This window comes from Manis javanica, chromosome 12 (assembly GCF_040802235.1).
Source record: "Manis javanica isolate MJ-LG chromosome 12, MJ_LKY, whole genome shotgun sequence".
NCBI classification, from domain to species: domain Eukaryota; kingdom Metazoa; phylum Chordata; class Mammalia; order Pholidota; family Manidae; genus Manis; species Manis javanica.
In genome coordinates, this window is record NC_133167.1 from 30,814,814 (window position 1) to 30,840,011 (window position 25,198).

Sequence of the window (25,198 nt, forward strand, 5' to 3'; positions counted from 1 at the left end):
TGTTTAAAAATTTTTATTCTGTCAACCAATTTTTAAAAAGACAGCCTAACAGCTTTCAGATACTATGAAGGTGTATTTAATTTATATGATGCTTATAATAACCCCCCCAAATTAGACACTATTAAAGAAAGCATAAAATATTCATAACACTGTTCTATCAGAAAGTTCACTCAGCTTCAAAGGTAAAATTTCATGTTTTTCATAAGGAGTATGTACTACTTCTATAGTTAGAAAAAACTGAGAAATTTTTGTTTTGGGGGAAAAAAGAGTTAATGCTTACCCATATGTCTAATATTGTGTGAAATAATTTTGCCTTTTATAAGTGACATCACTTGAATGCTATTATCCCAGTGTCCAGCACTGAAAAGCAACTTTGCATCATGTGATACTATAAACAGTTTAGAAGTAATCTCCAGCCCTGGAGCAAAAGGACCATTCATACTACGCTGAGTTCTGTAAATAGAATTAAATATTAGACTTTTTCTTAAAAGATCACTTACACTGATATCAACTGTTCTTTTAATCTTAAATCAAACTGTTCAATTTGAAATGTCTCTTAATAAGTGATGAGGACCTTTCAAAAATTGCATTGATATTATTCAGATTTTTCGCCAAACAGATATACATAACAAACAGTCTCAAGGGTTAAACATAAAGAAGTTAAAACTGGTGATAGTGTGAAAAAGATTTAAAATTCTGCCTTTCAAAGCCAATTTAGTAAACAGCAGCTGCAAAGTCTAAACTACAAGGTAAAGATATGACAGGATCAGGGAAGTTGGAAATAAACTGAGACCAGGAATCTACTATATAGGCAAATAAATATATATCTAACAATACTCATGAAGATAATTTTCCATCCCAACCAAAGCAAGCATATGATGTTTCCTACTGAATACCTGTCAGCTAATTATTAGCCAATCTAGATTCTTCAGAAAGACACACAGAAATGAGAGCCAATTCTGACACTTCAGCTCTAGAACTTTACTATTCAATATTAATTTGATGAAGGTATGGTTTATGCTAAATCCTACATGGGATAAGAAGGGAAAAAGACACTGCCCCTAATAAACATACAACTAAAATAATTCAGGGTGAGGGAAACATCACTTTAACTTAGGATGCAACCTTTGGATATCTAAAAAATTAGCCAAGCTAAATAATAAATTACTATTACATAAAACACAAAGGCTTATTTGTAATATTGTACAATAAAAATACAATTAAGTCTAAATACTATTCCTGATAATTTTTGCTTCCATAGTGTTATTTAAGAAATTGTTTTGTCTTTAAGCTAATACCAAGTTAGGGGAGGGAATGAGGGAAGGAAGGAAACAGGGAAGAGAGAGGAAGAAAATCAAATGACTACAATATTACTTTCAAAATGACACCAATAAAAATTTAGTTGTTTTTCTTGGCAATAAAGTACTAGCTGTTTTGCTTTAAATATTCATTTACTTACTTGGGATTTGTCACAGTTTGATCCTTGATGAATGTAAAGTAATTAGAAATGTTTCTGTCATAAGGCAGCCATCCGTGGGTTCCAATAACATAATTCATACTTACTGTTATCTGGAAAAAGAACATGTGAATTTGAAGATTAAATGAAAGATTAAAGAAAGCAGCATAGAATAATCAAATGCTCACATGATGTTAACATTTATCATTTAGGGAATAATGTGGGATTATGAACTTAAAACATGAAACTCATTAAGAAGTTCTTAAACAATAAATTCTTTATCTTATTTTTATATTTATTTTTAGTTTATCTTCTATCTTATTGAAAGAAAATCTGTCCCATGTATCTTTCTTTGGTAAGATTATTTTCCTCATAATTTCTCAAAGTTTATTAGTCAGTAGTCTAATGAAAGCAGAAGTAATGAAAGGTCAAAAATATGATATAGATATTTAGAACATAAATCAGAAGTAGAATTTATGATGACTTGTTAAGGTCTCCCTTCTTAATGACAGTCATACCAAATATTTTCTTTTAAATAGGAAAAGTTTCCCCCTTGATTATGAAAGTTACAGATTGCAAAACAAAACAAAAAAACAACAAAGAACAGGTAACTTTAAAAAAGAGAGGTATTAAAGCTGAAAATAATTCTAAAAAGTACTTTCACTATTTTTCTCTTTCTTTTCTAAGCAACAAACAATATGCATAATTTGGAAGACATGTCTAATTATGTAATCTCACTACTCACAGTGATATAATCCATTTTTATCATTTTTATGTGACAAAATTAGAGTAAGATAGTCCTAAATTTGGTCCATGTGCCAGGGTCCCACGTACCTCACTTGCTAGCTCTGTGACTTTGAGCAAGTTAGTTCCGAGTTTTAATTTTTTCAGCTGCAGAAGGGAAATAGTAATAGTGCCTATCTTACGGGACTGTTAGGTGGACTAAATGACAAAAATCACGTAAAGCATGTATGCTTCAATCAATTCTGTATTCTCACTTTCATTATTTTTACTGCTTTATCATAAACTTTAATTTCTGATCAGGTGTGATATCCTATTTTTCTTGTACAAAATTTCCTGGTATTTTCATATACTTATTATTCTAGATACACTTTAGAATTATACTAACTACTTAAAATAAAAGCTGTGAAAATGAAAGATACATTTTTATACTTGGTCAAATTTTATAACATTTTCTCTTATTATTTTTGAAAAACCCTTTAAAAAAATTTTTATTCAATTACGTTGGTAAGTTGTACAGGATATAAGCATGACAATGTGATAAAAGTATAAATCAACATACCAGTAACTCAGGACTGCCTTGAGACATAAAAGAACGAGACTGATTTTTGGGGACAATGGCCTTTATAAGTGGAATATTGTCACTGATACCCTATAAAATAAAGACAAAGGTTTACTGTCTGGTTCTGCTTAGCTTTATTAGATACAAATTATTGAAAACTTTTATTTCTTTAAGCAAGAATGAACACTGTGATATATATTTTACTCTGTCAAAACAAAAGCATAACTGCTTTACATGGTATGTAACTTAAAATGCAGGAAAGGAATTAAACTATGTATGGATGGCATACTTGAAACTTGTGAAACCTACAACCTTATATTCCACTATTCTGCTGTTAAATAGACATGTAGATTTCAAGGAGCAAGAACCATTTAAAACAGCCAGTGAGTCAGGATCTTCCCTTTCCCCTTACCATACTAACATGAAAAGAAAGTAGAAAAAATATAGACCACATAAGAGTACATGTCTTAAGTAAGTCAAATAGGGAAACTGGTATTTTATAAAAATTTCCTTTTGAGTTTAACTTTCTAAAAATAGATGTATTCCATTAAATGAGGCATTCTCTGAAAGCTACAGCAGTAAGACTAGAAAATAAACATAGTCCTCAGAAATCTGCCAATATCTATTACAATGTGAAAGAGAAAAATAATTTGAACTGTTTCTTGATGTGACAATAGTTCACAAACTGAATCTAACATTTATTAGGTAAATTATAACCTATTATTGGATACAGAGTATGTGCCAGGCACTATTCTAAGAGTCTGCTTTCACTGCTACCTGCATTTTCTTCACCATTTTAACACCTAGGAAAAGACCTACGGAGAGGCCTTCTCTTTTCTTAAGAATAAGTGGGGAAACAACTTCTACTATGATGATGAAAGGGATTAACACATTATCAAGTACCCAAGGATATCTACTGTATCCTTTATCCAGCTCCAGATACTAGACCTGGGAAAAGCTACCCAGTCACATTGTAGGTACAGAGAGGGGCCAATGTCACTGTACTTGCAGATGGAACTCAGAATGTATTATTCTATACACTTGATCTTAGCCAAAAGGCAGAAAAGTGATAGGATGTATTATTCTATAAAAACAATGTCTCAAATGATTAAACATAATGAAAATATTTTCTCAGCATTAAATAACAAATACAGTATTACCCATCCATTGGATTAGTTTAATAGCATTCTATGGATTGCCCTATGTGCAGTAAAGAGTTAACACAACCGGACTGAGTCTGCTCTCCTAAGGCCTGCCCACAAGGTTGGCCACTGGCTGGCATTTGGAACTTGGCAGACAGAGTTTTTTACACTGATATAAAACTTGCTCTCAATGGAATGGGTGGCGCACTACACCTAGACTATTTGTGCAAACAATATGGTTTATGCTAAATACCTGCTCTTCTTCCAAGAGACTGGAAGTTTGGAATGTGCTAGACAAAGGGTGCCTATGTAACCAGTCACCAGTGAAAACCTTAGGTGTTCAGTCTCTAATTAGCTTCCCTGGTAGACAGAAACATGTTTTCAAATTTCATTACTGAAAAATGTTAAGCATGCCCTGTGTGACTCCACTGTGAGAATTCTTGGACAACTGAGCCTAGTTTCCCCCAGCCTTTACTCAATATACACCTCTGCCACTTGCAGATACTGGTTTTTAATTCTTTCACTGTACTAAACCTCAGCTCTGAGTACAATTATCTGTTGAATTCTGCAAGTCCTTCTAGCAAATCACCAAATCTGAGGATGGTCTGGGCAGCTCACAACACATCTGGGAATTAGTCATTATTTCTAAGCACTCTTCCTATGTGTTCTGAGTTCAGATAACTGATTTAGATATCTGGAAAACAACCAATTCTGCAGAGACTGTATTGTTAAGTACTAAGTGAATCTAGAAAAAGTGTGACAAAGATTCATTTTGAAATGTTTTCACTAACACATCAAACAAATTTAAATTAAAATACTATGAAGCTGTGACGGTAATGGGGTATGTGGGGGACCTTCATAAAAAGGGGGAGTCTAGTAACCATGTTGTTCAAGTAATTGTACATAAACAATATAAAAAAAATACTGTGAATCTTACTAAAACATTGTTCATTTGAGTAAAATTTAGTATAAACTTAACTGCAATAAATGGCATAACATTTTTTTCAAATCAAATATCATTTTTAAATTCTATAAAGATTTCCCAAGACATATGAACTTAAGAAACATATTACAATGATGCTGTAATGCAGGATTTGACAAACTAAGCCTGTGGGACAAAGCTGGCCTACCACCTGTTTTGTAGGCAGGAGGTCAGCTAAAACTGGTTTTTACATTTTTAAATTGCTATATTTTAAGTGGTTATATATGTACTACATAATATCCTTGATTTTGTGTTTGATCAAAGATCAAAATACTTACTATCTGGCCATTTAAGAAAAAGTTTACCAATCTCTGCTATACTGTATGAGAGTTCTTGCTTGTTTCTTGTACATCTCCAAACTATTCTCAATAATTTTTGGGGGTGGGGTAGAATTATTTATTTTTAAAATTGAAATATAGTTTATATACAATATCATTTTGGTTTCAGATGAATAATTTAGGAAATTCATCAATTATATACATAGGCGTAGTTAACATATGTCACCATACAAAGATTATTATAATATTATCAGGTATATTCCCTAAGCTATACTTCTATCCCTGTGACTAAATTACTTTATAACTGAAGTTTGTACCCCTTTTCCCCTTCACCTATGTTACTAGATGGCAATCATCCCGCCATGGTAATCAACCACACAGTCTGTGTGTTTATGAATCTATTTCTGTTTTGTTTGTTTTGATTTTCAGATTCAACAATATAAGTGAAAGCATATGGTATTCATCTTTCTCTGACTTATTTCACTTAGCATGATACCCTCTAGGTCCACCATGTTGCTGCAAATGGCAGGATCTCTTTTTTATGGGAGAATAATATACCATTGCATATATGTACCATTTTTTTTTATTCATTCATCTACTGATGGACATAAACACAGGGGTGTATATACCTTTTCAAATTGTTGATTTTGTTTTCTTCAGGTAGATTCCAAGAAGTAGAATTGCTGAGTCATATGGTATTTCTATTTTTAGTTTTTTGAGGAACTACCATATTGTTTTCCATAGTGGCTAGACCAATTTATATTCCAACCAACAGTGCAGGAGGGATCCCTTTTCTCCACATCCTCTCCAACATTTGTTATTTCTTGTCTCATTGATACTATCCATTTTGACTGGTGTGAGGTGATACCAAACTGTGGTTTTGATTTGCATTTTTCTAATGATTAGTGATGTTGAGCTTCTTTTTCATGTGTCTGTTGGCCAAGTGTGGTCTTTGGAAAAATGATTCAGGTCCTTCACCCATTTTTAATCAGGTCATTTATTTTTTTGGTGTTGAGTCATATGAGTTCTCTATGTAGTTTGGATATTAGCCCTTTATCAGATATACCATTTGCAAATATATTCACCCATACAGTAGGTTGCCTTTTTGTTTTGTTGATGGTTTCCTTTGCTGTGCAAGGCTTTTTAGTTTGAAATGGTCCCACTTGTTTATTTTTGCTTTTGTTTCCCTGGCCTGGAGAGAGATATATTCAGAAAAAAATTTCTATTGTTGATGTTCAAGAGTTTACTGCCTGTGTTGTCTTCTAGTTTTACAGTTTCAAGTTTCACATTTAGGTCTTTAATCCATTTTGAGTTTATTTTTGATATAGTGTAAAGAGAGTGAGCCAGTTTCATTCTTTTGCATGTACCCGTCCAGTTTTATGAATACTATTTATTGAAGAGACTGGTATATTCTTGCCTCCTTTGTCATATATTGATTAATCATATAAGTGTGGGTTTATTTCTGGGCTCTCTATTCTATTTCATTGGTCTATCTATGTATCTGACCTTGTGCCAATTCCATACTGTTTTGATTACTGTATCCTTGCAGAACAGTTTGAAATCAGGGAGCATAATATCCCTGGCTTTGCTATTTCTTAAGATTGCTTTAGCTATTTGGGGTCTTTTGCAGTTACATACAAATTTTAGGATTACCAACTCCAGTTTAGTGAGCTGCCATTTTGATAGGGATTGCAGTGACTCTGTGGATTGCTTTGGACAGTATGGCCATTTTAACAATATTAATTCTTCCTATCCATGAGCATGGAATAGCTTTCCATATGTATTGTCTTCAGTTTCTGTCATCAATATTTTATGGTTTTCAGAATACAAGTCTTTCACCACCTTGGTTAGATTTATCCCTAGATATTTTATTCTTTTTGATGCAACTGTAAATAGGATTGATTTTTAAATTTCTCTTTCTGCTAGTTCACTATTTGTATATATAAATAAAACAGCTTTCTGTACATAGATTTTGTATCCTGTGACTTTACTGAATCTATTTATTAATTCTAATAGTTTCTTTAATCAAATCTTTAGGTTTTTCTATAGTATCACATCATCTGCAAACAGTGACAATTTTACTTCTTCCTTACCAACTTGGATGCATTATATTCCTTTTTCTTGTCTGACTGCTGTGTCTGACTTTTAGCACTATGGTGAATAAAAATGGTGAGTGAGCATCCTTGTCTTGTTCCTGATCTTACAGTAAAAGCTTTTAGCTTTTCATCATTGAGTATGATGTTAGGTGTGTGATTGTAATACACGGCTTGTATTATCTTGAGATATATGCTCTTTATACCCACTTTGTTGGGTTTTTATCTTGAAAAGAGTATTGAATTTTGTCAAATGCTTTCCCAGAATCTATTGAGATGATATGTTTTTTATCTTCCTTTTTATTAATGTAGTATATCACATGGATTGATTTGTGGATATTAAATCTAACTTGATCGTGGTGAATGATCTTTTTCATGTATATTTAAATTCAGTTTGCTAGTATTTTGTTAAGGATTTCTGCATCTATGTTAATTAAGGATTTTGGTCTGTAGTGTCCTCTGGTTTTGGTATTAGTAATGGTGGTCTCACAGCATGAATATAAAAGTCTTCTTTCTTCTTTGTTTGTTTTTTTTTAATAGTTTGGTAGGAGAAGTATTAACTCTACTTTAAATATTTGACAGAACCCACCTGTGAAGTCATACAGTCTTGGGATTTTTTCTGGGGGAGATATTTTTATTATTATTATTGATTCAATTTCATTACCAGTAACTGGTCTGTTCAATTTTTCTATTTCTTCCTGATTCAGTCTTGGAAGATTGTATGTTGTGAGGAATTTTTCCATTTTTTCTAAGTTGTTCAATTTGTTGGCATAGAATTTTTCATAATACTCTTATAATCATTTGTATTTCTGTGGTTTCAGTTGTAACTGCTTCTCTTTCATTTCTGATTTATTTGAGCCCTCACTTTTTTTCTTAATGAGTCTAGCTGAAGATTTATCAATTTTGCTTATTTTTTCAAAGAACCAGCTCTTAGTTTCACTGCTCTTTTATGTAGTTTTTTTAGTCTCTATTTCACTTATTTCCACTTTGATCTTTGTTATTTCTTTTCATCTACTACTTTGGGCTTTATTGTTCTTTTTCTAGTTCCTTTAGGTGTCAGGTTAGATTGTTTATTTGAGGTGTTTTTTGCATCTTGAGCGAGGCCTGTATTATTATAAACTTCCCTCTTAGGGTTGTTTTTCATGCACCCCAAAGATTTTGAACTACTGTATTTCTACACTGATTATCCTTCAAATATTTCTTGATTTCTTCTTTGATTTCTTTGATGAGCCATTGGTTGTTTAGTAGCATGCTGTTTAACCTCCATGTGTTTGCGCCTCTTCCATTTTTTTCTTGTAATTGATTTACAGTTTCATACATTGTAGTATGAAAAGACGCTTGATATGATTTAAATCATCTTAAATTTATTAATATTTGCTTTGTGGCCTCACATGTGATCTATTCTGGAGACTGTTCCATGTACATTTGAAAGAGTATATCAGCTAGTTTTGGATGTAATGTTTTGTATATATATCTATTAATTCCACTTAGTCTTATGTGTTATTCAAATCCAGTTTCCTTATTGATTTTCTATCTGGAAGATCTATTCATTGAAGTGGGGGGTATTAAAGGCTCTCATTATTATTGCATTCCTGTCAATCTCTCCCTTTATGTCTGTTGATGTTTGCTTTATATATTCAGGTGCTCTTCTGCTGGGTGCATAGATATTTACAATTGTTATATCTTCTTGCTGGACCGTGCCCTTAGTTTTTATAAAATGTCCTTCTTTGTCTCATTACTTTTATGTGATCTTTCAATCCCTTGTTGAACACAAGGTGCTCACCTGGGCCTCAGTTCTTCCTCAAGATGAACTTCTACGTGTATAGGTGTAGATTTAGTCTGAAGGTGGGAAGCGGTGGGTTCAAGCTCTCTCTATACTGCCATTATCCCATGCTATTACTATTTCTTGCCTCTATTCTTAATAACTTTATTATCATTTTTACTTTTTGCCAAAAGAGTTAATATTGTCTGTCCTTACCAAATTCATAGGTCTGAATGCATTTCATATTTACATTCTGAACTATTAAAAGTAATTCAGTATGTACATTTAAACATTTAACTTTGAAGAAACTCAATTACAGCATTATCTATCTTGTTTTATATGTCTATTTCTTCTGGTATTAACAATTAACAATCAAACTCACTGGGCCATATTTTATACCAACAAACATTAATTAAGAAATTTTTAGACACCCTTTGCATATCATCTCAGCTATCACAAGAAGCAATTTAAATCAAACTATATATTCTTCCTTGTCAGGAAAATGTGAAGTAGAAGAAAGCAAGCCAGGTAAAAAGTTCAAGTACCACTCAGCAGCAAACAAAAGATTTCAATAAGATTGTTTTAAAAATCCAAGAATGTTATTATTGCAGTATCACTTACTATTTGGGATTAAGTATGATAATTTACACCCTCCATTAAAGAATAAAAGGAACATTGAGGTATTTCAGTTGTAATTGCTTTACAGAAAAAACTTTTTGATATTACCAAAGTGGATATTACCTCTATAAAAAATGACTTGAGTTCAGGGAGGTGCTGAAAGAGGTTTAAGGTTGAAGTATCTGTTTTGGTCTGCTTCTGTACTGCTTCCTCTGCTGATAATCTAGGAGGATGTGGTCCCTTCAAAACAATTTAAAGGAAAAAGAATTCCACAATTATATTAAAACATTTCTCACTGTATTCCTTCATACATACTGGGCTCTAGTTACAAGGGATTACATACCATGCACTGTTGACAACACCAGGCCCTTGCTCACACTATTCCCTCAACAGAGTTATTACCCAATTCATTTCTAGAGAAATTCTATTTCTACTTTAAAGCTTTTCTTACTGATGTTGTTCCTGAATCTCTAAGCCAGAGTTAATTATTCTCTTTTATTATTTTCTTCAGCATCTTATTTTAGTATTTTATTTAGTACTTATTTGTGTTGGATTATATATGGTTGTTCATGGTCTATCTTCTACAACTGGCAATAGGTGTCTTAAAGTCAGAAAACAAGTCTTAATCATGTTTGAATTTTCATCACCTAGCACATTATTTAAATATGACAGATGGTTAATAAATGGCAAAATTAAATGCAATATTCAAAAGCCAAAATTTCTAATATGGATGAATCTTTAATTTCAAAAATGAGATCAAAATGTCAATACTATCAGAATCAAATTATGGGAATTGCTGCAGTTCTTTTCAAATGAACTGAATTATTCTTCTTTAACTTTAATGTCAGAGATATAGAATATTATTTTTATAAATAAAAAATAATGATGAATCAAATTAACATTCCAAACGCACAGTTAAAATATAGAATAGAATTCTAAGAATAGGATTCTTCTAACTCCACCACAAAAGATTCGATTTTAGGAAATAGATATGAGCTGTCACATACTTAAATATTTAGGTCAATTATCCATGTATTACTCACTTTATTTTTATGGTGATGAAAACTAATTAGCACTACTCCTGTTAAAAAAAAAGTAAACCTGGTAAAAAAATTTTACAGAATTTATTTCAAAGCCCAATGAAGTTATTTTATTTTGTTACTTTTGCTTTCTGAATCTATCAGCAGTTAAGGGATAGACTATATGTATCAGCATTGGTTTAAAATATGACTGTTCTATGAAAACTAATGCTGGAGGTGTCAAATAAACTGTTCCTAAGGGTTGTAAAGCTTAGTCCCATAACTGAAATAACAGAAGTACATCTATAAACCAGAGTTTCAATACACTGTTGCTGTAATAGCTGTGGAGATTTCAATTCAACAATTATTTACTGCATATATAATATATGTAAGAAAGATACAAAGATGATTATGAGAAGGTTGCCGCCTTTAACATATTTATAATAAAGTGAGGAGATGGATAAATACACAACCGAAGAAAAAAGTACCAAAATTAGGATATAAGTAACAGCCCATATAGTTTAAAGGGGCTTTTAATAGCTATTGATTCAGAGGAAACATGGCATGGCAGAAGGCTTTGGAGTTAGATAGGCATGCATCCAAATCCTGCCCAGTATAAACTTGGAAAAAGTACTTGATTTCTGTAAGGTTTGTAGGCTAGGTATTAATTTCTATTAGGCTTGGCTTCATCATGTGAAAAATGAGGATAAGTGGAAATTTACTGTAAATCACCTAGCACAATGTCTGCATAAGAAAACACTGACTTAATAAATGGTATATTATTGTATATTACTCATTTTTGAATTGATAGACTAATAAAATCAAGATATCTTTGAAAACTAATATTGGATTAACTACTAAAATATAAAACTATGCAATGAGGAAAATAATAATTTAACTTCAGATACTGTTATGGGGAAAGAAATATAGTAATATTTATAATTTGATTCTATGTTTATAAATTCTATAGTTTGATTCTTAGGACTGGGTTTGAGCTCTGCATGGTAATTACCATTTTGGGGCTGGTGTCAGCTACTAGAAGTCTTATATATGGAGCAAGTCCCATTTTAAGGGCAGTTTTAATGGCACAATCTAACTGGTAACAGTTAGAATGCCTCCATTTAAATAAGGGAGGGAGTAATATCTCCCCTGACAAGAGGGCCTTCAACTCACATTTTCCTTTCTCAGAAATAAAAAAATAGTATGACTGGTTTGTTTGCTTGCTTTTTACTGAAGAATAGTTGACACACAATATTATATTGGTTTCAGGGGTGCAACAGTGATTCAACAATTATATGCATTAGAAATGATTGGCTTTCTGAGTAAATATTAATCCTCTGTGACTTGAAAGAATTAACTGTATATGTGGATCTTGACTGCAATATTTTGTTATTCCAAAATAGGAACAATCATTTAAACCTGTATTTTTTATGTGGCAATATAACTGTTCCTAAATTCTAGCTAATTCTAAAATAAGGGTTTTAATCATTAAAATCCTTGAAAATACTGGTCACACTATTTCTTAGCAATTAAATTCTAGACTGCTTATGTAATCAATAACCTTTATGATTCACCTTTAACAGTTGACAAGGTGTTTGCCCAAAATTATTAATCATCCCTTCTAAGGCTTTTCTTTCCTTCTCATCTGTTAAGGCATCCAGATCCACAGCTCCTAAAACCAGGAGAAGAAGTCAGTTCTCTAGAGGGTAAACAAATCAGCAAGCCACATAACTAAGACTGATCAGATACTTTCAACAAAACATCATTCCATTATTCAATTAATAAAAACACTGTAAAAGAGGTCACTTTTAAAAACACAGTAAAGTTTCAAACATTAAACATGTATAAACAAAAATTCTATCCACTATTTAGAACTAAAATATTTTAACAAAAGTTCACTGTTAGTCTATAAAAATTTCTCTTAGAAAAATACAAACTGTACTCATAGTGCACCTAATTGTTTTCTTCATGATAGTCAGGCAGAAACAAGTGTAATAACCACAAAAAAATAATGCTATAAGCTACTGCTTATCTAACAATTGTTGGGAAAGGTGACATTCTGGTTAATTGATTATATCCATCCATACTTAATATGGACTGTTGTGTGGCTATTAATTGTCTAAACTAGGTAAGTTGGATTTCAAAGTCTATGTTCCTAGCCATTATGCTATGCTGCCCCCCACAAAAAACTATTATCAAATGAATATGGTAAGGTAAAAACACACTTGTCTACCAAAACTCATGTGGCCTCTGCTCAGATTTACATAATTTCACATTATTCAGTCTTTAGAACTACCAGCTCTAAACGATTAGAAAAGAAACTACCTCTAAGTTTTTCAAAGCCTTCAGAAAATGTTCTTGACTCTGAGTTAAACATTAGAATGTCATCTTATTTATCATTTGAAGAATTTTTTTATTTACAGTTCTTTCAATGTCTGCTAACAATTTAATACTGAAAATTTACTGTAGGACCCAACTGAATAGGACACATATGATCAGAGATCAATTACTTTTATGCTAATAACTTACATTTATAATTAGATCGGCATATTTACTCTTAACTACTATTTAAACAACTTTGTTAATCTTTCCAATAGTAAACATAACTAAAATTATTTTTAAATGTTGTTTTTCTCATGTTAAATATTTATGTTCAAAATTGCATATATAAATACAGATTAAATAATACTTTCTACCAATATAATACAATAGATAGAGAATATAGGTCTATACCTTCATAACTACAGTAATAGAAAACATTGAGGGCTTCCACTGCAGCTGGCCCCCTCTGTTTATAGCCAAAAATCAAATCTATCCATTCATGAAGATGAGCAGAAACATATTCAGACTCCTAAAAGAAGAAGACATTTAAAACTTTATAGAGATACCTCCCGACTATAATGTAACATGAGTCCTACGAAAAAGAGCAAATTAAACATTTCCACAAACAAATCTTACCAATGTGAAAACTGTCTCAAAATCATGTTAAACACTTACTCAATATGTACTACATATGTTGACTAAACTCTACCTAGTAAAATGTAGGCATCATATTTACTAATATTTACTTCATATGCATCTCCTATTGGGAAACAAAATTAACAGAAATACTCTAATAGTCCAAATATCAACAATAAAAAAATTAATAGCTGTAGAATGTATCATTGTTGTGAAATTTCCATTGAAATAGTTGTCTAGAACTTCAAGGAAACAATGAAACCACACTAGGTTTGATTAAAGATGGCTGCAAGTAACCCCCTCCACCCATGCAGCCTACATCACTAAGTGGTGGACTGGGTGGCAGGTAGAGAGGTTTGAAGGCCCTCCTAGAACTTCTTACTGATGGCTTGAGAGATAGTAAGGAAATTATTATTGGAGACTGGAGAAAAGGGGACTCATATGTTAGTCACATGATACATAGAAAGGTTACCTACTCTTGGGTATAGGGATGGAGATTCCAAGCAGAATGTTTTTAAGTGCTAATTGGCTTCATTTAGCTGCCTATGGTAAGTGTTGGAGGAATATGATAAGTTAAAAAAAAGTGTTCAAATTTTAAGCATAACTTAAAAATATATATAAAGGCACCAGGTCTTGCTAGGTTCAAAATAAAATTATTTCTCATTTTCAGGATCATTAGAGAGAAGCTCTCAAAGTGAGAAATGGCCTAAGTCAATGATTAAATCAGTGTCACTAACAGAGTTGATGCATATGAAACCCATAGAATTTTTAAAGAAATTATATTAATCCAGACTGAGATAGAAACTGTTCAAAAAGAAGAGAGACCTTTGGATTCCAACTTACTATGGTTAGGAGAGAAGTTGACAAAGACAGTCATGTAAACAATGTGGTTTGGTTTGGTTTTTTAATGAAAAAGAGAATGATTAAGAGCTGGGGGCCAAAAGCCCAAGGATAAAACAAAAGAGCCATGGAGAAACACTCTCAGGAAATAGCTCTGGGGCCCTCACAAATAAACTGAGAGCATGTCCCTACTGGAATTCTCAATTGTTATAAACCAGTTATTGCTAGTTGATCTTGTTTTTCTCACGCTTTTGAGTATCTATTATAATTCTCCTGTTCTTGTCAAGCCACTATTGTTATGTGGGGGCATATAACTTGTCTCTTTACTTCACAGTCTTCAGATCCAAACTACATGTGAGTAGTTTCATCCATACACGGATTTGATTAAGACAACTAATAAGATTTTGGACTTCAGGCCTCATGCCTTAATGTAGGGATCAGAAAACTTCTGCCTGTGGGCCAAATCTTATTAGCTGACAATTTGTAGAGCACAGCCACAACCATTTTATTTTGCACTACAGTGGCAGAATTTCAATAGACCTTAAAGCTAAGGAATATACAACACACAGTTGTTGTGGATTAAAGACAGTCACAAATTCTTTCTTATTCCCACCACTGAAAGATGGAGTTTACTATCCCTCCTCTTAAATCTGCACCAATCTTGTTATTGTTTAATCATTACAAGATGGCAGAAGCGATGCTGGGACAGTTCACAGCCTTAAGCATTAAGAAAGTACAGAAGTGAAAAGATGGAGGCGTGAGAGGAGAGACAGAGGCTTCCCTCCTATAACCATATACAATAAGAAAATATAGTTGGTGCAACTAATCCTGAGAAAGCAACAGGAAAGAGGACAGCACCAGACTGCATACACCTGGAGAAAAGAGCAGACCTCAGAGAACAGGGTAATGTACCAAAGCTGTGGCCCAGCAGAATTCAAACCCTTCCCCAACCCCAGCTCACCAGCGGAAGGAAGAGAAACAGAACAGAGAGTGAGTGGAAGGCCTGGGACTGCTGAATACCTAGCTCCGGAGATCTGCTCGGGGAGCACAAACCTACATTTCATGGTACTTTCACAATACTTGCGTGATTACGGGATTGGAAAGCTAATACAGGCAGAATTTCTGGAAAGACTGAGATTCCAGCCACTTGTGGAAAGCATGGATCCAAATCCGGCTGCTCTGGGACAAAAGCTTATACCTGTGTGCTCAGCCTACTCAGCCAGGAAGCAGAAAACAGCTCTTTCCTCCCCACAGGCACCAATACCGCTCCCCTGAGACCCCCGACATGGCTTCAGGGGCTGAGCAGCTCCAGAGTAGAGCTTCTGGCACTAGAGGGCACCATATACAAATACGAAACGCCAAAGGAACATGGTCCAGAGTAAAATTAATATAACTCTGGAGAAATATTTAAATGACATGGACATTATGATTCTTCCTGAAAGGGAGTTCAAAATAAAAATCATCAACATGCTAATGGAGGTACGGAAAGATATTCAAGAACACCGGAATGAATTCTGGTCGGAGATCCAATCATTGAAAAGCACAATGGAGGGTACTAAAAGCAGGTTGGACACGGTGGAGGAGACGATAAATGAAATAGAAACTACAGAAGAGGGATACAAAGAAACTGAGGCACAGAGAGGAAAAAGGATCTCTAAGAATGAAAGAATATTGAGAGAACTGTGTGACCAATGCAAACGGAACAATATTCATATTATAGGGATACCAGAAGAAGAAGGGAGAGAGAAAGGGACAGAAAGTGTCATTGAGGAGGTAATTGCTGAAAACTTTCCCAATCTGGGGAAGGAGATAGTCTCTCAGGCCATGGAGGTGCACAGATCTCTCAACACAAGGGACCCAAGGAAGATAACACCAAGACACATAGTAATTAAAATGGGAAAGATCAAGGATAAGGACAGACTGTTAAAAGCAGCCAGAGACAGAAATAAGATCACATACAAAGGAAAGCCCATCAGGCTAACATCAGACTTCTCAGCAGAAACCTTACAGGCCAGAAGGGAGTGGCATGATGTATTTAATGCCATGAAGCAGAAGGGCCTGGAACCAAGATTACTTTATCCAGCAAGATTATCATTTAAATTTGAAGGAGGGATTAAACAATTTCCAGATAAGCAAAAGCTGAGAGAATTTACCTCCCACAAACCACCTCTACAGTCTGTTTTGAAGGGACTACTACAGATGAAAGTGTTCCTAAAGTTTAATAGCTGTCACCAGAGGTAATAAAACCACAGTAAAGAAAGTAGAACCGCTAATTACTAACCAAATGCAAAATTAAATTGACTATCCCCAAAGTCAATCAAGGGATAGACAAAGAATACAGAATATGATACCTAATATATAAAGAATGGAGGAGGAAGCAAAAGGAGGAGAAAAAGAAAAGAACCTTTAGGTTGTGTTTGTAACAGCATATTAAGTGAGTTAGGTTAGACTCTTAGATAGTAAGGAATTAACCTTGAACCTTTGGTAACCACAAATCTAAAGGCTGCAATGGCAGTAAGTACATACCAATCAATAATCACCCTAAATATAAATGGACTGAAGGCACCAATCAAAAGACATAGAGTCACTGAATGGATAAAAAAACAAGACCCGTCTATATGCTGCCTACAAGAGACTAACTTAAAACCCAAAGAAATGCACAGACTAAATGTGAAGGGATGGAAAAAGATATTTCATGCAACTAACAGAGAAAAAAAAGCAGGAGTTGCAGTACTCGCATCAGACAAAACAGACTTCAAAACACAGAAAGTAACAAGAGACAAAGAAGGACATTACATAATGATAAAGGGGTCAATCCAAGAAGAAGACATAACCATTATAAATATCTATGCTCCCAACACAGGAGCACCCACATATGTGAAACAAATACTAACAGAATTAAAAGGGGAAATAGAATGCCATGCATTCATTCTAGGACACTTCAACACTCCACTCACCCACTCACTCTGAAGGGCAGATCAACCAGATAGAAGATAAGTAAGGAGACAGAGGCACTGAACAACACAATAGAACAGATGGACCTAACAGACATCTACAGAACTCTACACCCAAACGCAGCAGAATACACATTCTTCTCAAGTGCACATGAAACATTTTCAAGAATAGATTGTATACTAGGCCACAAAAAGAACCTCAGTAAATTTAAGGAGATTGAAATTGTACCAGCCAGTTTCTCAGATCACAAAGGCATGAAACTAGAAACAAATTACACAAAGAAAATGAAAAATTCCACAAACACATGGAGGCTTCACAACATGCTCCTAAATAACCAATAGATCAACGACCAAATAAAAACAGAGATCAAGCAATATATAGATAGAGACAAATGACAAAAATAATTCAAAACCGCAAAATCTGTGGGATGCAGCCAAGGCTGTGCTAAAAGGAAAGTATATTGCAATACAGGTCTACCTTTAGAAAGAAGAACAGTGCCATATAAGCAGTCTAAACTCACAATTAATGAAACTAGAAAAAGAGCAACAAATGAGACCCAAAGTCAGTAGAAGGAGGGACATAATAAAGATTAGAGAAAAAAATAAATAAAATTGAGAAGAATAAAACAATAGAATCGATGAAAGCAAGAGCTGGTTCCTCAAGAAAATAAACAAAATAGATGAACCCCTAGCCCGACTTAACAAGAAAAAAAGAGAGTCTACACACATAAACAGAATCAGAAATGAGAAAGGAAAAATCACTAAGGACACCACAGAAATACAAAGAATTACTAGAGAAGACTATGAAAAATTATATGGAAACAAACTGGATAATCTAGAAGAAATGGACAACTTTCTAGAAAAATACAACCTTCCAAGGCTGATCAAGAAAGAAACAGAAAATCTGAACAGACCAATTACCAGCAACGAAATTGAACTGGTAATCAAAAACCTACCTAAGAACAAAACCCCTGAACCAGATGGCTTCATTGCTGAATTCTATCAAACATTCACTGAAGACCTAATACCCATTCTCCTTAAAGTTTTCCAAAAAAAAGAAGAGGAGGGAATACTTCCAAAATATTTCTATGAGGTCAACATCACTCTAATACTAAAACCAGGCAAAGACACCACAAAAAAAGATTACAGACCAGTATACCAATGAACATAGATGCAAAAAATGCTCAACACAATACTAGCAAACCAAATTTAAAAATACATCAAAAAGATTATCCATCATAATCAAGTAAGATTTATTCCAGAGATACAAGGATGGTAAAACATTAAAAATCCATCAACATTATCCACCATATCAACAAAAAGAAGGACAAAAACCATATGATCATCTCCATAGATGCTGAAAAAGCATTTGACAAAATTCAACATCCAAATCTTATGACTACAGACTATCTACTGTTAAAAGAACACATGGGATGTGAACAGTCCACAGGAATGGGTTGTTTTAATTTGTCTGATTTCTCTCAGACTGTTCAAGTTCAGTTGGACAATATCCACCATATCATAGATAAGTTTTCACAAATGCCTAGGGTGCCTAACTGGTTTTCTTGGTTTCACTGGAGATGGCTGGTAATTATAGGTCTGCTTTGGTTATGTAACTGTATTCCTATTATGTTAATGTGTGTACACAATTTAATTAGTAGTTTAAAACCTATACATGCTTAAGTTACTCTACAAGAAGATATGTCAAAGAAATAATCAATCTTCCCATGTTATCTTCCGTCTGCTACTCCTATAGCTTTTCTTCTTCCTTCCTAATTACAAACCTTAAATAGAATTCGTGCCTCATATTGAATTTACCGAGTATCATAATTCTTCCAAGTGGTAAAGATGCCTCAGGACAAATGCTGGGCATAAAAGTCACAGGGCATGAATCTGCAAAGAAGTAAAAAGCTAACCTTTTCAAACAATATTGCCTCTCTCTCACTTACCAACTTTACATTTCCCTGTATGGTCCTGGAAGATGACTGGTTAGCCAGAGATGGGTAAGATTCCTCAAGGGAGGAACAACCTAAGACAGGCACAGTCGCAGGGGGACCATCAGATGAGAAATTGGGGATCAACAGAGGTGAGGCTTAGAACCTCACCCCCCGTTTTGAGAGAAATCTTCTGCATCCGTGGATGTTTTATTGCCCTTGTCTAGTTTGGATTAACACTTAGTCTACAGGCATACACCCGATCATCTAAATTTGCTCTCTTACAGCACTAAACTATGTTTTCTACCTTTATCTTGCATCTACCTACCACTTTAGCATTTTATTAAAAAAAATAATAATAATAATAATAAGGGAGAAATGAGGAATTCACATATAAATCAAGTATAAAAATCAAACAAATATTCATATTTGACCTGATTGTTTATAGTTCATAATGTGTGATCAAAAGTGAAAGTTTCTGTGATGATTGCCCTTGAACTGTTCACCATGTAAGAACTTATTCACTATGTAAGAACTTGTTCACCATGTAAGAGCTTGTTCGTTATGCTTCAAAGATTGGAGACTGACGAGAATTAGGCTTGGGGGTGGATTAATGAGTGTACATTGAGCATTGAGTCCCCTATACAGAACTTTATTGTTGTTAACAACCATTTGATCAATAAATATGAGAGATGCCCTCTCAAAAAAAAAAAAAAATTCAACATCCATTCACGATAAAAACTCTCAACAAAATGGGTACAGAGGGCAAGTACCTCAACATAATAAAGGCCATATATGACAAACCCACAGTCAACATTATACTTAACAGTGAGAAGCTGAAAGCTTTTCCTTTAAGATTGGGAACAAGACAAGGATGCCCACTCTCCCCACTGTTATTCAACATGGTACTGGAGGTCCTAGCCAGAGTGATCAGACAACACAAAGAAATAAAAGGCATCCAGACTGGCAAGGAAGAAGTTAAACTGTCCCTGTTTGCAGATGACATGATATTGTACATAAAAAAACCTAAAGAATCCACTCCAAAACTACTAGATCTAATATCTGAATTCAGCAAAGTTGCAGTATACAAAATTAATACACAGTAATCTGTGGCATTCCTATACACTAACAATGAACTAGCAGAGAGAGAAATCAGGAAAACAATTCCATTCACAACTGCATCAAAAAGAATAAAATACCTAGGAATAAACCTAACCAAGGAAGTGAAAGACGTATACTCTGAAAACTACAAAACACTCTTGAGAAAAATTAAAGAAGATACCAATAAATGGAAATACATCCCATCCTCATGGATAGGAAGAATTAATATTGTCAAAATGGCCATCCTGCCTAAAGCAATCTATAGATTCCATGCAATTCCTATCAAAATGCCAACAGCATTCTTCAATGAAGCAGAGAAATTCATATGGAACCACAAAAGAGCTCGAATTGCCAAAGCAATCTTGAGAAGGAAGAATATAGCAGGGGGAATTATACTCCCCAACTTCAAGTTCTACTACAAAGCCACAGTAATCAAGACAATTTGGTACTGGCCCAAGAACAAACCCATAGACCAATGGAACAGACTAGACAGCCCTGATATAAACCCAACCATATATGGTCAATTAATATATGATAAAGGAGCCATGGACATACAGTGGGGAAATGACAGCCTCTTCAGCAGCTGGTGTTGGCAAAACTGGACAGCAACATGCAAGAGAATGAAACTGGATTATTGTTTAACCCCATACACAAAAGTAAACTCGAAATGGATTAAAGACTTGAATGTAAGTCATGAAACCATAAAACTCTTAGAAGACAACATAGGCAAACATCTTCTGAATATAAGCATGAGCAACTTCTTCCTGAACTCATCTCCTTGATAAAGGGAAACAAAAGCAAAAATGAACTCATGGAACTACATCAAACTAAAAAGTTTTTGTATGGCAAAGGACATCATCAACAAAATAAAAAGGCATCCTGCAGTATGGGAGAATAAATTTGTAAATGACACATCTGACAAGGGGTTAACATCCAAAATATATAAAGAACTTACACACCTCAAGACCCAAAAAGCAAACAACCTGATTAACAAATGGGCAGTGGATATGAAGAGACAGTTCTCCAAAGAAGAAATTCAGATGGCCAACAGACATATGAGAAGATGCTCCACATCACTAATCATCAGGGAAATGCAAATTAAAACCTCAGTGAGATATCATCTCACACCAGTAAGGATGGCCAGCATTGAAGAGACTAAGAACAACAAATACTGGTGAGGATGCGGAGAAAGGGGAACACTTGTCCACTGCTGGTGGGAATGTAAGCTAGTTCAACCATTGTGGAAAGCAACATGGAGGTTCCTCAAGAAACTAAAAATAGAAATACCATTTCATCCCTGAATCCCACTCCTTGGAATATACCCAAAGAATACAACTTCTCAGATTCAAAAAGACATATGCACCCCCATGTTTATCGCAGCACTATTTACAATAGCCAAGATATGGAAGCAACCTAAGTGTCCATCAGTAGATGAATGGATAAAGAAGATGTGGTATACATACACAATGGAATACTATTCGGCCATAAGAAAGAAACAAATCCTACCATTTGCAACAACATGGATGGAGCCGGAGGACATTATGCTCAGTGAAATAAGCCAGGCAAAGAAAGACAAATTCCAAATGATTTCCCTCATTTGTGGAGTATCATGATGAAGCAAAACTGAAGGAACAAAATGGCAGCAGACTCAGAGACTCAAAGAATGAACTAGTGGTTATCAAAGGGGAGGAGTGTGCGAGGGCAGTTGGAGAGGGAGGGAGAAGGGGAGTGAGGGGTATTATATTCAGTACACATGGTGTGGGGGTTCACAGGGAGAACAGTGTATCACAGAGAAGGGACATAGTGGATCTCTGGCAACTTGCTGCACTGATGGACGGTGGACTGCATTGGGGTATGGGTGGGGACTTAATAATATGGGTAAATGTAGTAACCACATTGTTTTTTCATGTGAAACCTTCAAAAGAGTGTATATCAATCATACCTTAATAAAATAATAAAAAAAAGAAAGTGTAGAAGCTTCCACCTCTGCACTCTTGTGGAGCCTTGAGCTACCATGTATGAAGTCTGGCTATCCAGCTAGAGAGACCACATGAAGAGGAGATATCCTGAGACTACATGGAGAGGGAGGAATGTCCAGCATCCCAATGTATCAATGCAGCCTCCAAATGTCTCCATTAGCTGCCATAAGACTGCAAGTGCATGAGAACTTCAAGCAAGAAAAGAATAGCTCCATTGAGACCAGTCAATTCACACAACTGTGAGTGACAATGAAATGACTAGAGTTTTAAGGCTGTGCTTTGTTACATCACTAAAATATAAACTTTTAACATATTAATAAGGGCATATTAATGTCTTTCTAAAATCATAGACCCCTACTTCATGTCATAGATAATATAGAGAAAAGCATCTTGTGGGTAAAATTGTAATATTTCCAGAATCTTTTGCCGGCTTTAGTGCATCTGCATATCAATAGGTGTTTCCATGGGTTGGAGAAAGGTAGGCCATCTACATATCAATAGGTAATTAAAAGGGCATGGGAGGGTTTATCTGGACCAGAGAGGTTGGGTGGAACTCTCTTCTGCTGCAGCCTGGTCAAGAGAGAGACTGGATGACTGCTTGTAAGAAATAAATAGGTTTCTTAAACTTTATTTCTCCCTTTGACTGATTTCAGTTTCAAAGGTATTTTGCCCTGGGATTTATACCCCTGGATTTACAATCTGAAACGTTCCTGGCTAGCTGTTAACATTGTTTTTCAGAGTTGCTTTATTTTTTTTCCCCAGTTCCTTATTCATGTACAGGGTTATTCCTTACAAATATTATAATCTACTCCTGAATTTTGTAAATCTGACAAGCAATGTTCTAATGACAAGGAATGTTTCCAAGTATTGGCCTAATCAGTTCCAGAGCATGTAACATTTCAGCTTGCATAGAGGCTATTGTGGGGAGAAAATACATTATGTGCAAGATAACACACAATATCATTAAACTAACACTCACTAGTCTTTCAATTCAAAACTGGAAATTTGGCTAAAAGCTAACAATGTGTTTTTAAATGGTATTTAGGATTTAGGTGTCTTATTAAAAAATTACTGAAATCCTTCAGAGAAAACAAAAATGTACTTATCCCTGTTGGATTTTAACAAATGTGGGAACTACAAAACATCAAACTATACCAGCTTGGTGACTGGAATAACTTCACATACAACAGGCAGGTCTTACAGAACTGAAATTTTTTGGCTCTCTATCCATGTACTATACTTTTACTATCAGAAGATTCATAAACTCAAAATAAATTCCTGTAAGTGTACTTTCTAAAATAGCATATATTAGACATTACATCTTAGTCTAGAAAAATAATGTTAGATATATTTTATTCAATGCTCTGGAAAACATGTACATCTTTATCTTACTAATCCTACATCTTTAACTTACTAAAACTTATTAAGATACTAAGTATCTTACTAATACTTACTTTTAACTTACTAATAACCAAACACAAAAATCTTACCAGAGCTTTCCTATGTTTACAGATGAAATCTTCAGCTGACTTAGCCCATTTGGGGAGAATTACATCATTTACTAGTTCTTTGGAAACTTGTAGATGACCCAAGTTAAATTCTAGGACACATAAAAAATAAATGTATCAAATCATTTTAAGACTTCAATAAATCAAGTAAAACAAATGAGTGCATGTTACTTATCAGAACTGAAGGCTTTTTTTTCTTCTTTAATTAAGAGTGAAAGTTGAGAATCAAGTTCCCTTCTTGATCTAAATTTATTGAACAGGTAAAAATAACTCTGATCTACTGGAATGCATTTTACCAGCTGATTTAAAGGTAAACCAAAATAAAATAGTTTAAAATTAGTCACTATGAGGTAAATCAGATTAATCACTGATTTTTGGTTGAGAAGTGGGGGAAACCATAGATATGACCAAAAGCTTAATCTGAACAAAATTGCAATACTAGGTATTCTTCTTACATTAAAAAGAATTAACAATCCCCTCTTAGGGTTAATTTACAAAATAAAGCTCCCTAAAGCTTTTTAGTGTATCACACCTTAAACTCACTCAATGGAAGTGTTATTATCTGTCTTATAGGAGAAAAATATATTTACATACCATTATTCTAAGTAGATACTGATATCATAAAGATTTGCTCATATAATTTGACAAAATTATCCCAAAGATGAAGTTTTCTTGTTCACATAGTGTGGGGAGGGGAAAGTGTTAACAAAAAAGACCTTCATAAAAGAAGCTACATAAAATAGCAGTGTGTCCCAAAGCTGGAGAAAGATTTGAGTATTACAGAATGACAGGATTCACAGGGTCAGTGGCTTTGTTAACCCAACCACTGTATGGCAGACATTGTTTGTTGCCCAACTGATACCTATCCCTCTTTATTTGGTAACAGAACCTTAGTAGTCATGTGTCCATTCTTGCAGTGTATTTCATTTCTGTTGCAGGTGACTAGTGTAGGGGTTGGTATATGACCCAGCTCTTAACACAAAGAATTAATAGACCCACTTCTTTCTAAGACACTGTTGTATCTGCCTATGATACCTAGAACTGCTTTAGTCCTTTGTAACCTTGAGAGGAACTAGCCAAATAAAAAGCCAAAACACTTAGAACAGCAGAGTGAAAATACAGGAAGAACTTGGTTTGGATGGTGTGTTAAGTTACCTGAAATTACCACACCTTGGGATTTTTATTATGGAAAATAACTAAAATTTTCTTGTTGACATAAATATGGAATTGGTTTTATTAATATTTGTGGAATGAATTAATATTAGGATTGT

At 34.2% G+C, this 25,198-nt stretch overlaps 1 protein-coding gene across 3 annotated transcripts in view; it reads right to left on the minus strand.

The window, feature by feature from the left end:
* The window catches only part of NBEAL1 (neurobeachin like 1), a 241,124-nt gene that overhangs the window by 22,279 nt on the left and 193,647 nt on the right, over positions 1–25,198 (minus strand). For all 3 annotated transcript variants that reach the window (XM_073218321.1, XM_073218319.1, XM_073218320.1), the window contains 7 exons: positions 23,910–24,019; positions 13,387–13,504; positions 12,228–12,325; positions 9,758–9,874; positions 2,760–2,849; positions 1,460–1,569; positions 281–453 (listed from right to left, as the gene is read on the minus strand). In XM_073218321.1, coding sequence (XP_073074422.1) covers positions 281–453; positions 1,460–1,569; positions 2,760–2,849; positions 9,758–9,874; positions 12,228–12,325; positions 13,387–13,504; positions 23,910–24,019 — 816 coding nt within the window. The remainder of the gene's footprint in view (positions 1–280; positions 454–1,459; positions 1,570–2,759; positions 2,850–9,757; positions 9,875–12,227; positions 12,326–13,386; positions 13,505–23,909; positions 24,020–25,198) is intronic.